Below are 16,527 nucleotides of genomic sequence, written 5' to 3'. Positions count from 1 at the left end.
GGTTTCCAGCTAATGCCGACGTCACTCAGTTTCAGGTCTGTGGTACGTGCATGGAATCGCTGATCAATAGCAGCCTCCCAAATTTAACCACCATCAACGAGTACGTTTACCCGCCGATTCCTTTGGATTTGCCCAGGCTCAATGTCCGCATCATAGTTAATCTGCATCTGTCGTTGATTTGCATTCGGCAATAGACACACGGCAACGAATTATATGCAATAAAGGACAAATTGATGATTGATTGATATGTGGGGCTTAACGTCCTAAAACCACTATATGAGTATGACAGATGCTGTTGTGGAGGGCTCCGGAAAGTTCTACCGCCTGGGGTTCTCTGACGTGCACCCAAATTCGAGCACATGGGCCAACATTTCCGCCTCCATCGGAAATGCAGCCGCCGCAGCCGGGATTCGATACCGTGATGTGTGGATCAGCAGCCGAATACCTTAGCCACTAGACCACCGCGGTGGGGCAATGGAAAAATTGTCAACGTTCCGTTAAACAAAAAAAAACATTCTGAAATGTCTGCTGCGTAATATCGCCGACGACCTAATCAAGGTACATACCAAGCGATGTCTCCTCGCAACAGCGGGGCAGCACGTTTCAGCTTTGCTGGTTAACCATTTGTACGGAATGCATGGATGGTCACTTGCTTCTGTTCTTACTTAGTGTGTTTATGTCAGCCCGCCACCTTTCGAACGCTTTCAGCAACGTCTTTCGCATTGCCTGCGTCATTCGACAAGTTTTTACCAACTGACAATTTCTACGATTTCACTTGAGGGTGGCATGATTGGACGGGACATCACAGTGACGTTAGCTGAACGTCATAGGGACGTTATTTTTGTGACGTTCTCAATGCGTCTCGTGGTGGTGTCATCGCGTGAAGATTTTTTTTTTGTGCATTACTCGTCCCAGGCCACTCGGGACGGCACACACAACGTCTAATTTCGCATTTGGGGAGGCGTCTTGGGCTTTTGCGTCTTGCTTTAAAAACTCATTTCTTAATGTTATTGGCATGTTTCAAGGAGATGAGATCGTTGTCGCACCTACCGGAGCAGAGCTCTACCACACGTGCCTTTCAATGTGGCCTCAGCGACCCGCTTCGACAGTGTGCGAAACACAAATAACGTGAGCTTGGGCTTGTCGATATTCTATATTAACATCTATAGCACACATCTGTCCGGGTCGCGCCCCCGTGTTCCTGCCGTTTTTGTGCGCTATAGGTGTTTAAGAAGAAACACAAAATTCACCAAATGAATACAGAAGGACAGAAGAATGACGATGGATGAGTGCTAACAGAAGACATCTGAGATAAGTATGAGGGTCTCTTCGAAACTTGTTAATATCTTTGTAAGATTTGAAGTGAATTGCGAAACCAGTAAGAGGTTGGTGAGATTTTTTAACTCTCAAATCTCTTGTGGCTTCCTACTTACCTACCAGTGTAATGTGTCCAATTTTTACAAGTAAGAAGGGACTCCCTAAACACAATAAGTTTTGACTTTGTCAAATTATTACAAGTGAGAAGTGACTCCCTACACACGACAAGTTTTGATTTGGTGTCCCACCTCAGAGTAGTAGGATTCGCAAGTTTCTTTTGTCTCTTTAACGCTAATATGTTTACTATACCAAAACAACTAGAGTTCTCATAGCAACTTCATATCAAGCGTAATATCAGAATCAAAGGTGAACATTTGGCTGAAGTCTGCTAATGAAAAGCATGGCTTAATTATGCTTGCATCCTAGCGTAATGCTGATGGTACTAAACCAGATGTACATATTAGATAGGCGCAACATTTATTTTGTGGAGTAAGAGTATTTTAAATGAGCGGTTGGTATATATGCGACAAGATTGAATAGAAATAGACCCTGAAGTATCACTTCTGGTAATAGTAAAGAAAGCAAATAACTCCTCAAACTAGCACTTTATTACTTGGTCAATACTACAGAAGTCACTGTAAGGGCAGTTTATCATATGTTTTTCTTAACTTGGATTACAATAAAATACTGTCTGTTTGATATGAGCAGTTCGTGTCGAAACTTCCATGTGACTGTTTTTAACATTTGTGTCTGTACACGCAGGCCCAGGATGTCGGAATGCTTACAGAATACCACAACTACATTACAACGTCCTTGGTAGGTGTCATTCACTTTCGCAGCCACTAGAGCGCATTTTAAGGCAGATGCATGTACTGTTAGTTAAAGGGGCCCCTGAAAACTTTTTTCCATGTAGCCACCGATACGATTCACTGAAGGAGGTTATTGTCCTACAAATTAACTATTGCAAAGTTTTTAAAACTTGCCCAGTAAGCTCGGAGTTACAAAGATTTGACACATGCTGCATTACACATCTCTCTGTTTATGAAAAAGTGTGACGTCACTGCGTGAACCTAGCCCACCAGCCCCTTCCTCGGAGCAGGTGCTGTTTGGAAAGAAAGTGTTACAGGCGGAAGCTTTCAGCATGGCAGCGTTGTGTGTCTGCACTCCTTCGATAGCAATTTATGTTTTGCTATTTCATAAAGTCTCAGCTTTTAAGAGAAGGGGTCACTGCCTATAGTGCACAATTATATTATGGTTAGCATTTGTATATCTGCTCGTCGTAGTTGACAGTAAACAAAAAATCTTATTCTCTTCGAAAGGAAACGAATGCAGACATGCAGTGTGAATGCGTGTCTGCCTTCTCACTGCATGTGCGTTTTATGAATGTACTCGGTGACTGGCTCGTCGAGAACTAATATTTCGATGGCGTGGAAGTAAACGTGACTGCATGTGCAACGCATGGGAATTTCTGTGATGGCATGTGCAATGCACACTGAAACAAGTTAAAGCACTGGCGGCAGCATGTTTTCAAACTGCTCTCTGCAAGGTCAATCATAAGACTCTCACTGACAGAAAAACGGCGGATTGGCGGGATCTCATAGCAAGGCGTAGTTGAAACAAAATACATGATTTGAATGTAACAACGAGTAGGAAACATGCAATTTTGACTCTTTCTCTGGTTTGTAAATAATAAGTTTTAGCTAAAAAAGTCCGCAAATGTATTTGACGGATGAAGTAGCCTCCATAGTGAATTTTTCAGGTGCAGATCACTCTATTAGACAGGCTCTCAAGCACGTAATCGAATCCAACATTAGCAAATGAAAGTACTGAACAGAACGATAATATATGTGGGTGAAATCGTGGGAAATACCTCCTAGATTCAAGTGCCTTGAAGTATTGCGATTAGAAATCAGTTAATACAAGGGGGCACCTTGGATAACAAAGGAAGTAGGAGATATACAGGCGTAGAACTAAGATGAAAGCCAGGCAGGCTGCTTAACCGGAGGATGAATGTCCACATTGCTAACCTGCGCTGCGGAATAGGTAAGGAGATTCGAACATATAAAAAATTAGAATAATATGACGTAATGGCTGAGCGGCTTTGCAGGTAATAATTTCCTGAGAGCAGGCTACCGCTGTATTGTAGGTACAATTATTAATTTATTTGTGATGTTTTTGTGACTAGAGTGTACTCAAAGATAGATTCTTGTTATTTCTGGAAAATGTTTAATTTACAATAATGTAACGCATTCAAGTAAAGAGCTTAAGTTTTCAGGAGTTAATCTAAAAATTTCCGCCTCTTTACCATATATATATATATATATATATATATATATATATATATATATAAACATATGCAGGCTAATGAAATAGTACCTACATTCATGCATTTCTGCCTATTATGTTAAGTATTACGTTCTCTTCTGTTTAGACGACTCACCATCAGTTCGAATTAGTAACCATATCGTATACCAGTGATAATATTTTAGTATGCCAATACAACATTACAAAAATCACGTTTTATTACACACTTTTTCCCAAGCCACCCTCGCCTTAGCTTGACCTGTAAAATCTCGTGATGCTAAGTTAAGAACGCGGGTTTGAGTCCCTGCCACTTCGGCCACGTATCGGTGCGGGCTCACTTCAATAACACCCATGTATGCACTGGTCTACGTGTTACAGAGCCCTGGGTGGTGAAAATGATTTCCGAGATTGGCCATCTTGATATGCATCTTGTTGTGACAGTTTTTTCTGGCCTTGCAAAAAATAATTTTGACTGAAGAACTTTGCAAATGCAATTGACGTATGAGTTAGTCTTTGAACTGACACAAAAAATGCCTAAATTATTCACATGCCCAATTATTACCGTAACTATCTGTATTACCAGTCCACATGCCACCCGAATCTTTTATTCTCGGAATTTTACTTGAAGCTTAATGTGACTTTGTCGTAAAAGTGCGTGACGGTCAGTTTCCCTTGCTAAAGCTTTCTGTCTGCTTGCATGAATCCGTTGAACTGACTCGCAACAGAGTATATCAAGTGACAGATAATACCGTTGCCATAGCGACCCTGCTTTCTCGTTTGTTTGTTCTCCTCTGCCACAGGATCTGCACACGCTAGATCTGCGCTCCTTCTACAGCTCGCAATGCAACGTGACCGGCTTCCGCATGGTGACCACCGAAGAGTCGCCTTCGTACTTGGGTCAGCTCGACGAGAAACCAATCATTGGTGTCGAGGACTCGCTGCAGCTGCTGTCTCCAAGGGCGAGGCAGATCTTTTCGAGCGTAAAGGTGGGTCGCACATCCTCAATACAGCCAGTCAGATGATTCATATATTTTTCTGAGTCTGTATAGAGGAAGCGCAATTGGTAGCAGCACAACGGCGCCTTGACGTGTGCTAAACTTTCCGCTCATTTATGTTTCACCATATCTTCAACGATGGGTTACCATCGCTAAGAAAAAGCACCGGACAAGGCGATTTACCGGCTTTCAGATTCTTGCGCTGCTTCTGAACGGTCACACGAGTTCGACAAGCAGAAATTTTTAAACAGTGTAGTAAGTTTCCTCTACTTACCTATGCAAACAATGAGAATACCGAAATTTTGTAACACATAGGTCACACTACAACTAGCTTCGAGAAAATGAAAATATACTGTCACAAGAGGTGGTATTATGATCCACATAAAGTGCTGGTGGCCTCGAGCTTAATGATAAAATTTTTGACTACGTACGTTTTGTTTTAACAGCAAATCTCTTCTCAGTCGATTCTTCCATGTCTGGAAGCCGTCGCAGATCAACCCAACTACACATTTGTGCCACTCCTCTGAACAATCCCACTGCTCAGTACTCCCAAAACAACACCCGTTTTTATATACCCCTGCCATTCCCACCACTCTACTCACCCTGGTCATTACAACTTCATTCCGACTGCAATAAAATTACACTTCGTTCAATGAGATCAAAATTCGCAGAGTGACGGATCGGCTAAAGTGGAAAGGTGAGCTCGTTGGTACCTAACTATGACACACTACAACGCAAGGACCTCTACCTGTATCTGCGCATGCAACCATGAGGATTGCACTTTTACAAAATAAAAATGCAACATAATCTTCATCAAGTAAAAACACACCACCAATAATAATGAATGCATTAGTAACCGCTACTTTATTATCAAATTGTGGTTAGGGCGAAAACTGAAATTTTGTTTTAGCGTGAGAAAAGGCAATGAAAGGAGATGCGTTAAATTCCTTGTGTCCCAATGAGAATGATGAGTTTGCAAAATAAGCTTAAAAAAGTGATACGATCACAATGCAATCAGAGACAGTTGCATAACAACAGGAAACTTTTCGTACATTTAATTTATTCAGTTCTTTTTTAAAGCAATTCGTACCTTCTCGTGGCTGTCAGAAGTAACTATTCATGCAAGCCCTTCATTTTGCACTGCCTTATTCTATGCAGTTTGGTGCAGCCGTGGCCCACGACGCAGTGTTATCTTTTGCCCGCGGACTGCAGACACTGAGCAGGAGCCGAAATCTGGAACCAAAGCATGACGCCACGTGTGAGCCAGGCCGCACTGCCTGGCCCTATGGACTCTCGCTCGCCACGCAAATTAAAGCGGTGAGCGTTCTTTTTTTCTGCCTAAGTTTGAGCATAAGTATTCTCGATACTGCAAGCTTCTATCAGCGCTTATGAAAATTTGTTGCTTGGGCTTCATAGAACGCTTTGCTACTTCAACGAGATATCTCGGTATCACTGAACAGCGATACAGGCTGCTATGTCAAGTGGTGTACCATGCTTCAGGTTGAGGTCAGCACTTGCATTGGGGGAAACAGAAAAAATGTTGAACGTGGGCGGGTTCTTCTCTTGGCACGTGGCTGTGCCCTACCCAGCTTACCCGAAGAAGTGATTGTATAGTTGAAGACTTATTAATGTTTCAGAAGAAAAGCCGAAGAATTACTTATTGATTTGAATTTTTTCATATTTGATATAATTTATTAACTATTTTCTGATTTCCTAGCAATGACATCCGCATGTTTAAGAGAAAAGTGTTTGTACACCAAAAATTTACTGACATTGATTTTTGTCACGGAAGTTACGTTGGTGAAATTCAAACAAACAGAATAAAACAAACGTTGTTCGCGCTCCCCGAATTTGAGCCAAAGGCATCTATCGCAGCTGTCTTCGACGATTGATGCAGGGCACTAGGGCTTAGGCAGAAATTTGTTTCTTGCAGGGGAGTGGGGGCAGGAGGGGCACCTCTTTGATCCGAAGTTGGGTTCGCGCAGGCAGGTGGCCCAGTGTCATTCTAAGAAATATATCCTATGGCGGGAAAAAATTCGGCGGGAGGGCACGGGCCTGGTGTGCACCCCCTGGCTATGTTACTTTCTGGCTGTTCTACACTAACGGAGCACAAAAACGAGGCTTCGCGAGTAGATTTCCTCCTCGTCACAGTGATTTTCGTCTTGGAAGGAGCGTAATAAGTTTTACTGAAACAAATGGGTGCGAATCGATGGTACTATGGGGGCTGGTTGGTACATTTGTACCAACCAGCCACTGCAGCCTTCAATACTAAGCCCTGTTAAAACCCTAATAATTGAAGGTTAACTTTGGTTGTCTACGAATTGTATATTGAAAAAGGAAAAAAAAATTGGCTCCCATACTTTACAGCGATGTTTCAAATTCTTTCATTTTTTTCTTCTAATGCGCTGCTATGATTTAGTAGGTCTTTGTAAAACGCAACAACATCGCACCGCCTCTTGCTTTCCGCAAAAAATTGTGAAGAACAAAATGAAATAAATTGAATATTTGAGTAATTATGTTCCAGTGCTACCTGAGTGTTCGTCTGAAGTGCACACCATCGAGCTTCCAATGAAGGCAGCGCACTCCTCAGTATCAAGCTTTGTATCGAATTCAATGTGTTCTAAGTTGCAAACTATATTCAGCAGGCATACTTTAAAATTGTCAGGAACAAAATGAATGAGGCTCTAATTAGAATTGTTGAGTAATTCTGGCCCAGTTCTACTTCAGTGTTTGTCTTAAGCGCACTTTTTCGAGATTTTGATGAATGCTATCAAGGTTCAGTATGAACTTCGATAGAATTCAACAAATCCTAATGTTAGAGCTACATTCGGCATGCAGTTTTAAAAGGTAAGCAAAGTTCGTGTATTTCTACACCAGAAGATTAAAAATTCGGTTCTCATTGATTAAAGCGCTTGAGGAAAGAGCGAGCCGAAACATCGAACGTTTAGGGAAGAACTTGCCAAAAGTTCACACACAAACAAATTATTCACACGGTCGGTTGTGTTATCTTCTTTATATAAGGTGATGTCGCTTTATTGCTGGATATATCTTTTATGTTGCAATTAAATGATGAGACAAGATGATACTTAGTAGTATATCCTATACATAACTATGTGTCGCCATTCATTAACGAAAAATGCTTCTTCCGTTTCAAGATGCGGATGCGAAAAATGAGAGCGTCATTTCTTTCTTCCTAACGCTAGAAGAGTTTCCTGTTTGCATTGTCGTTGTTTCTGAGGGACAGCCGGAAGAATCTGCACAGGACAGCAAACCTGGAAGCAATTTCCTGCTGCGCCAATTGTCGTTCACAGGCTGTGGCCCGTAATTGTGTTTCTCTTCAGGAATCTGTTGGTGGCACGCCCTTAATCAAGCCTCCTTTCAAACGTAGGCCTACCAGGTGACCACTACGGCTGCAATGCTTTGGGTGTATGCAGCATAGCGCACGTGATATCCCATATAAAGAGACAGGCCCTACACACATACTTCATTCTAAAAGAGGTAGGTTTTGCAAACACGCGCACAAAATGGAAGCCGGAACACCTTAAACGCATACTAAAAGCTGAAGCAGCTCACAATGCTGAAACAAAAAGAAGACTCGAAAGCATATCTGCGCATGCAAATGAAATATTGGAACCTGTCAGTGTGGCACGCATGGGGTTCTACATGAAAGTGAAGAGTTGCGGAATTGAAGTTCATCTTTATGGAAGGTAATCGACGGCTGGGTGGCTCATGAGCTACTGCAGTCATTGCTTTATGCCATGCCTAACTCATCAAATGTGTTGGTTCCTCCGTCTGTATTTACAAAATTGTGCGTTCAGCAAACTTAGGAATAGACTTACACTCTCGACATAGTAAAGAAAGATTAGAAGGTGAAGTTTCGGTTAGTGATCTCTCATGTTCCAATAATCTCTGTTTGATGCAGTGGCCCGTCGGTCCTATGTAAAAGCTGCTGAAGCAGCAAACTTCCATGTAGCGCCGCGTGGTAGTTTTTCCATGCGGCACGTTTACGATCACCCTTGATTCTTACAAGTACCAATCGCACTTCGTACATATCCACTTAACACTGTAATAAGTGCACGTAGTCAGAATATTAAACACCTTTAATCATTTACCTTACAACTATAATTATGTCTTCTTGAGGTAGTTTATATGTCATCGATCTCAGCACAAGGGCAAATTTGCGCACTAAGACGATACGTTAACTTAAAAGCGGGTAAATTGTGGAGTGAGTGAGTAAAAGCTTTATTGAGAATGTCCCGCCGTATTTAGCGGAGTGGTGCTACAAGCACCCCAGCCAAGGTGACCGCCTCGAGTCCTTGTACACGAACGCCTTCCTAGGTAAGCTGGACTGTCCACAGTTGATCGGTGAGGCTGTGGCTGAGCAGAGCCGCCTCCCATCACGCTTAGCGGTTCAAGACTGCCATGTCTACCCAGTTTCTAGAGGACTGCTGTACGCTACCGGTGCACTCTCACACCATGTGCTGCAGCGTCGCTCTTGCTCCACACGTTTCACATTCGTTGGATGCGTAAATGCCTGGATAACAGAGGCGTAGGATCACTGGGTTCGGGTACGTGTGAGTCTGTATTTGTCTCCAGGCAACCTCCTGTTTCTTGTTTAGTTTTTTGTGTAGTGGTGAATATTTGCACCTCTTCAGTCCGTAGTGTTGGGTGATGTCTCTAAAAATTGTCATGCGATCCTCCAACGTCCACTCCCACATTGTTCTCGATGTCTGCGAGACATCCGGACTGCCGGCAGGGGCCACAGCTCGGTGTGCAAGGCCTCGAGCCGCGGCGTGGGAAGTCGCGTTGGCTGAGAGTGGAGGATCTGTATAGGCGGGGGTTCATACGAGGAAACTGTCTTTTTTTTGGCAAATATTGTTTTCGCGAATTGGGAGAATGTGTGCTGCTTCGCGTGAGATCCGGCCGCCGGCGTAGCTGCGTAGGGCCGCCTGAGAGCCCCCTATTATCACTTCGGCTTCGGCACACCGCAGTGGTCTGGTGGCTAAGGTACTCGGCTGCTGACCCGCAGGTCGCGTGATTGAATCCCGACTGCGGCGGCTGCATCACCGATAGAGGCGGAAATGTTGTAGGCCCGTGTGCTCAGATTTGGGTACACGTTAGAGAACACCGGGTAGTCTAAATTTCCGGAGCCCTCCACTACGGCGTCTCATAATCATATAGTGGTTTTGGGACGTTAAACCGCACATGCCAATAAATCAATCAATTGGCGTCTGTGGTAGTTAACGTGAACGCTATCGCCGCTTCTTCGGCCAGCTCCGTTTATTCCGTGCGTATTGTGGCGCTCGCGATGTAAGTTCCTCCGATTCGTGATCGCTACCGCGAAACCACGTTGCCACTCGTAACGGGTCGAATCTACGTGCACGGTGTATTGACTCTTCCCGAATTTTTTTCCAGATTTCGTGCACGTCTGTTTCGCCGACTTATGTGATGAGTCAGTATATATTCCTGGGCAACGGCAGAACGGTGATGCGCTCTTGAATATGTCTGTGTATTCCGACCTTTTAGCCACGGTGGTAGTTTATGCCCAGCCTCTCAAGGATGTGTTGAACGGTTCTGGTTCTCGCCAAACGTTCGTACTGGGCGATGTCGTTTGCTTTGATTAGTTCGTCTAGGGTACTGTGCAACCCCAGCTCGAGTAATTTTTGCGTGCAAGTATTCATTGGTAAGCCTATTGCGCGTTTCTACGCATTGCGGATGTGACGGTCCAGTTTAGTTTGTTCAGTCGCTTTCCACTTAAGGTGGGAGGCGACGTACGTTAAGTAGCTTAATACGAAAGCATGTACTAGACGAATGGTGTTCTATCTTTCATTGCATTATGGCGATTTGTTATTCGTTGCAGTAGCCAGAGCGTTCCATTGACAGCACCGTCTACTCTGCTTATATTTTCACCGTTGTGGCCATTGGCTGACTGGAATGTTGTTATCTTGTGGGATGATTGCGCCGTCCAATGTTACAACTTTATATCTATGTCTGCATGCTCGCTGGGAGGATCGGCGTTCTTGGCTTTACGGCCGCTGCTTGTGTGTCTGTAGAGAAGTAGCTTAGATTTAGAAAAACATAATATGTTGGCGACAGAAATATAGGACAGAATATGAGCAGTGCAAAGCTCAGGAAAATAATAAATTACAAAAAAAATTGTACCAAACTTAGATAAAACAATCAACTGCAGTCTTCCCCTCGCTGTTTTACCGGCACTGTCCTTTAATAGTAACCTTCGTTTCAGGTGGCCGTAATCAATAAATACAAGATATTCGATAATCAAACCGTATAGTCTCCTGAAATTTCTTCGTTTAGTTATACAGCTCATGGCTTAATTTGGCTTTAGCTCAAATTTACAGCTTGCTTGAGCGTAAAATATACATTCTAGCTTACAATAAATAAATAAGAACAATTCTGTTTTCCCTAGTGAAAGAAAAGGTCCGATAAAAAGAAAAAGAAATGCTACAAAGCCTAATTTAATTACCGCTGACAGGTGCGAGAGCATTTCGCGCCTGATTTTCTTATCTATTCACTCCAACACTTTCACTATTTCTAATCTAATTTAGCGCGGCACGCGAAGAATGCGTGAGAAAGAATGTTTGTGTTACTCTGATATTGCTAGACGAGAAGCACGAAAACATAAATAAAAATGAAAGAAGCATGAAATATTGACGATGTATACTGAAACAGGGCCCTTATTCGTGGGCAGTGGGCAAGTTGCATATGTTTTAGATGTTTTGATTACCTTCAGTTGTTTAGAAATTTATTGAATCTGTAGTTTTGTGTCCCTTAGTAAGGCATAACATACTCAAAGCAGTAAAAATAAAGTTAGCTTGGACAGCAGCAGCGTGCAACAAGTGGGCTCCAGCATCCAATTAGATTATCGCTATTCTTATTGCGGAACGCTATACCTATACGAGCAAAGTGGGCTTCTTTAGAAGGGGGCCATGCAACAGCGAAAAAACAAATAGGGGTGGGAAGCATGTGCTGTGCCAGAATATTTTAATTGTATTCTACTGCAACTGGCACCATAACTGGCTACTGTACCAAGTTTAAAATTGCGTGCAGTACACTCATGTTCAGGGCGGTAGGACCACCATAAAATCGCTGTATATGTGCCACTTATTTACGAATCCCTACTTTGAGTCGGAGCACTATCATGGCTCAGAGGTTTCACCGTTGAGCACTCGAACAAGTGCTTGGAGGTATATGCGCATAATTTCTTTAGCTATTGTTAGCCACACGTTTAAAAAAAACTGTAAAATTTTGGACGCAAAGCCATGTGCCCGTATCTGCAAAAAAAATATAATTCATGGGATCCGCAAATATTACTAAAAATTTTCAAAAAACTTTGCTTCAACTTCAAAGCACCGCCCCTGACAACACTGCAGTGACCTCTCTCAAAAACTAAGACAACTAGTTGGATGGTGCAAATCCCGTCGAAAATTTAACCTTACCGGCTTCCTTTAGGCTTGTCTTCAGGAAAAATCTGCCAGGTTCATATCGGGGTTGAGGGCGCTATGATGAGAGGCGGAAATTATTTTTGCTGTTCCCGAAGCGCGCCTGTTCCCATTGTCTCCAGTATATTCGGTATTTTAAAAATCATTTACATCTACCTGATTCGTTGCCCATTCGTCTTGTGTTGGCAATAATCCTTGCAATATTATCACGGTGTCGTGACATGACTGAAGGCAGAAGACTGCATGGTCAGATCAAACTGTTTATTTGGGCGAACTTCTCACCAGTAGATGGAAAGTCGGTTTACAGCTGCACAATTGCACTAATAGCGGCAAACAGTAGTGCAATATATACAAATTCCAAATCCGGACGAAGGCATTCTGTGGGCGACGTCAAAAAGTGGGCTGTCTGCAGTGGTTGCGGGGACGAGGGGAAGCAAACAGCCAATGAGGGAAAAGAAAGCCTGTGTCATCAATTTGACATCAACTTCGGAACCGTAGGGCAAAGTAACAAGTGTTTGTAACATGTTGAGAAGTGTTTAACTATTACTGCTCACTAATAAATTGTGTTGGAACTAGTTTTCAAACGTTGGAGAAGCAATACGGCACAGTCCAAACGTATTTTTTCTGTTATTGTTTTGAAACAACGCTAAATTTAGCGGGATGGTTAGAGGTGACGCTAGGTACAACCTCGTTTCAAGTAGTTACTGTTCTCATATCTCCACCACCAAACGGCGCAACTTTCGAAGCCGTTGGCTCAGTCGAGCACAGTCATGGCGGAGGGCAAGGGCACCGCTAGCCACCAGCAGCAGCGGCTCATCCACGATTCCGAGGTTCAGCGCGCGCTGGTGCTCCCCTTTATGACGGAACATCCGCAGCTCGCAGCGAAAGCCATCGAGCTGCAGCACGGCCTCACGGTCGCCGACCGGCGCCGGCTGTGGCAAGAGCTGAGTGACGCGCTGAACCGCTGCCGCCCAGGCGAGACAAAGAGCCGGGGCGGTGGGAAACGCCATGTTGTGTAAGTGCCCGGATGCCGAAAAGTAGCGAAGCCCTTACATTTCAATCCAATCCATGCCAGCTTGCGGCCATTTCAATCCATCCGGTACCTTTCGGACGGTGTCTCCGACCGTTCCATGAAGCTTCTCGAACACTGTAGGCGTGGTTTGCGTTGAGATTCGCGTACAGCGTGACGGGGTGATAAGAAAACTTGAGGAAGGGACGTGGCATTGCCCACCTCTTAAAAATTTATTGTCTGATGCTTTAACAGATTTAAAAGCGCAATAGCAATGTAAGAAAGTACAATTAATAAAGTAAAATACAGCAGTCTTAACAACAACAACAAATTACACTCTTTCAGTTCGCTAACGTTCATAAAACGGCTTTAGGTGTGCGACAAGGACGACTTAAGGTCGTGATCGGCGCCGTTGCGAGTTCGTAATGCCGTCGAGGACAACCTCGCAGTCGAGTGGGCCGAGACGTTGTACTACATTGTACAGTCCAAAGTACCGTCGGTGAAGTTTTTCACTGAGTCCACGTCGGCGTGTCGGCGTCTATACCTGAACACGCTCACCGGTCTGGTATTCCACAGAGTCGCCGAAGATTGTAATGGCGATAATTCTTCGTTTGCTGAGTCGTGATGCGCAAGCGGGAGAGTTAACAAGTTTCTTGAGCGCGCTGAAGATCGAGGGTGACGTCGAGGTTTTCTTCTTCAGCGACATTGGGCAGCATTGTGTCAAGCGTCGTTGCCGGGTTCCGACCGTAAACAACTTGTACAGTTGCATCGGCATCGTCTCTTGCATGGCTGTGTTGTATGCAAAGGTCACATACAAAAGGGTGGCGTCCCACGTCTTGTGTTAGATGTCGATGTACATGGTCAGCATGTCAGCGATCGTCTTGTTCAGCCGCTCAGTGAGACCATTTGTCTGTGGGTGGTTGGCGGTGGTTCGGCGGGTGCTTGTCTGGCGATGTCTCAAGCTCGCTTGAGTCAAATCACCAGTAAAGGCCATACCTCTATCAGTGATGACAATCTCTAGGCCGCCATGACGAAGGATGATGTTCTCAACGAACAACTTGACTACCTCTTTGGTGCTGTCTTTTAGTAGGGTCTTCGTTTCGGCGTAGCAGGCGAGGTAGTAGCTACGCCGAAACAAAGGCCCTATCCAAAGATAGCGCCAAAGAGGTACCCAAGAAGTAGTCAGTAGCTATGACGATCCATTTGTTTCCCGAATGCGAAGTTGGAAATGACCCTCTGTAGGTCCATCCCGGTTTGTTGGAACGGTTGGCGAGGTGGTTCGATCAGCTGAACAAACCGTGCTGACGTTGTGGGTGGCGTCTTGCGCCGTTGACGGTCTCGCCGTGTCCTCGGGTAAAGAGCGACGTTGGTGGTAAGGCACTGCCAGCAGTACATTTCTTGTATCTCCACGAGCATGCGAGAAATACCAAGGTGTCCGGTCGTTAGATCCTCGTGCTGAGCCTGGAGGAGTCCTGGTTGCAGAGCTGAAGGCATCACAAGAAGGTACTTGGCTCGGAGCGGCGAGAAGTTCTTCTTTTGGAAAAGGCTGTTTTGCAGCGAAAACAACGTAAGTGCACATCTGAATACCTCCGGAATAACAAAGGTCCTGCCCTCGAGGTATTAGATTAGGTTCCTAAGTTCAGGGTCAGCCAGCTGACGTTCAGCGAAGTCGTCGGCAGTTATCATTCGCAATAAGCAGTCGTCATTAAGGTCTTCGGGTAGTGGTGGGTTGACAGGGGCCTGCGACAGGCAGTCGGCGTCAAAGGGTTTCCTGCCGGACTTGTAAATGATGGTAATGTCGTATTCTTGAAGTCTCAGGCTCCAATCGGGCATGGCGACCCGTTAGGTTTTCTAGTTACCTAGCCAACACAAGGCCTGGAGGTCACTCAAAACTTTGATATGTCTGCCGTAGAGGTAAGGAAGAAAGTTTGATGTCGCCCAAATGTTGACAAGGCACTCCTTTTATGTTGTGGAATAATTTATTTCTGCCTTGGATGGTGACCAGCTAGCGTAACTGATAACCCTGTCCAGTCCATCAGTTCTCTTCACAAGGCCGGCGTTGGGTCTTACGCTGCTTGCGTCAGTGTGCACTTCTGTTTCGCCGTTTTCATCGAAATGCGCGAGTATCAGGGGCATCTGCAGGCATCGTTTAAGTTCTCCAAATTCTTCCTCGTGCGAAGTTTCCACCTCGAACTCAACGTCAGTCTTCGTAAGGTAAGTGAGTGGCTCGGGATGCAGGCAAAGTTTCTGACGAAGCGCCTGCATTAGGTGCACAGGGGTGCGATACAGATTGGGTCTAGTTTCTAGGCAGACAAGTTTGCTCTGAGCTTGTTCTGTAGTGGTCACGGAGGGAGGATAGTGAGGACCATGTAATAGTACCGTTAGAAAAGTGGCTACAAGAACGACAGTGGCGTTGGAAACGCATGGGGCACATTTGCAGTGGTTTTCAAAGAAACACCCTGTGCAAACACGTCAGTGTCGCACTGAGTCAACATTTTAACAGTGAAGCGGCGTCTGCGTGATTTCCACACTTTCTTTTCTCCAACTCCACACGCGCCGCCCACAGGCGTGTTCGTCAGCGTTGATCCTCTTTCGGCAGGTTTTTTCGTTCTGCATTCAGCATGGAAATTTTCACTCTCGAAGGCAGCAGGGGTGCACTCACAGCACTCTTGAGCGGCTCGTTTCGCTCCTATCAAATGTTCCAGATAAATAAAAGGACAGGTGGCCACCAGGGGCGCTCTCATTATGGCGGCAACGTGGCTGTGATTGGCAACGTCCCGAGCGTGGTGAAATGAATGCGAAACATCGTAGCCACGTGGTGATATCAGTTCTACTTTTGCATGCGTGTGTGCATAGCCTGCGCGATGAAGCTGATAGATAAATATTGCCACTCGACGTGAGTACTGCTCTTCGGCAAGAGCAAACGTGGTGGGCGTACCCGATCTCGACCGTGGGCGTTTGTCAATCAAACAGATTGACGCATGAAGTCAGATACATACTCGTTGATTCTGAGAAAGCCCGAATTCAACTCGGGACTGTGATGGTGCCGGTGTGACAGCCAAGCGTTTGATGCGGCGAACACTAAGCGGCAGCTTTTTTGCATATAAATTAATTTGGTGAGCTTACACTACTTGCGCAAGGCGGGAGCTATTGAGGAGCTTATGATAACTTAGCTTCTTGCAGCTTTTCACGTTGGTCGTCTACTCATGTGCGTGATCAGCTTCGAAGAAAAGACTGCATCAGCTCTGTCTCAAGTTATAGAACTAATTGGCTGAGGCTTAATGAACAATACATTGAACTGTCTTGTTTTCAATGATAAGGCTTCAAATAAATTGCAATAAACTCGGGCGGGATTAGCATGACAATGATTAGTACAAAGCTAATAAACGTAATCCTGATTAGCAGATACTAATTGTCATAATATTAATAAGAACGGATTATC

The 16,527-nt window shown here is 44.6% G+C and overlaps 1 protein-coding gene across 1 annotated transcript in view; it reads left to right on the top strand.

Annotated features, from left to right (window-relative positions):
• Positions 1–16,527, top strand: part of LOC119173762 (glutamate receptor ionotropic, kainate 2) — a 234,997-nt gene that overhangs the window by 159,792 nt on the left and 58,678 nt on the right. Inside the window, exons 5-7 of the mRNA XM_075883220.1 lie at positions 2,080–2,133; positions 4,422–4,607; positions 5,775–5,933. Coding sequence (XP_075739335.1) covers positions 2,080–2,133; positions 4,422–4,607; positions 5,775–5,933 — 399 coding nt within the window. The remainder of the gene's footprint in view (positions 1–2,079; positions 2,134–4,421; positions 4,608–5,774; positions 5,934–16,527) is intronic.

The sequence above is a fragment of the Rhipicephalus microplus genome, unplaced genomic scaffold, assembly GCF_043290135.1.
Source record: "Rhipicephalus microplus isolate Deutch F79 unplaced genomic scaffold, USDA_Rmic scaffold_15, whole genome shotgun sequence".
Taxonomy (NCBI): Eukaryota; Metazoa; Arthropoda; class Arachnida; order Ixodida; family Ixodidae; genus Rhipicephalus; species Rhipicephalus microplus.
This window is presented reverse-complemented; position numbering and strand designations above follow the sequence as displayed.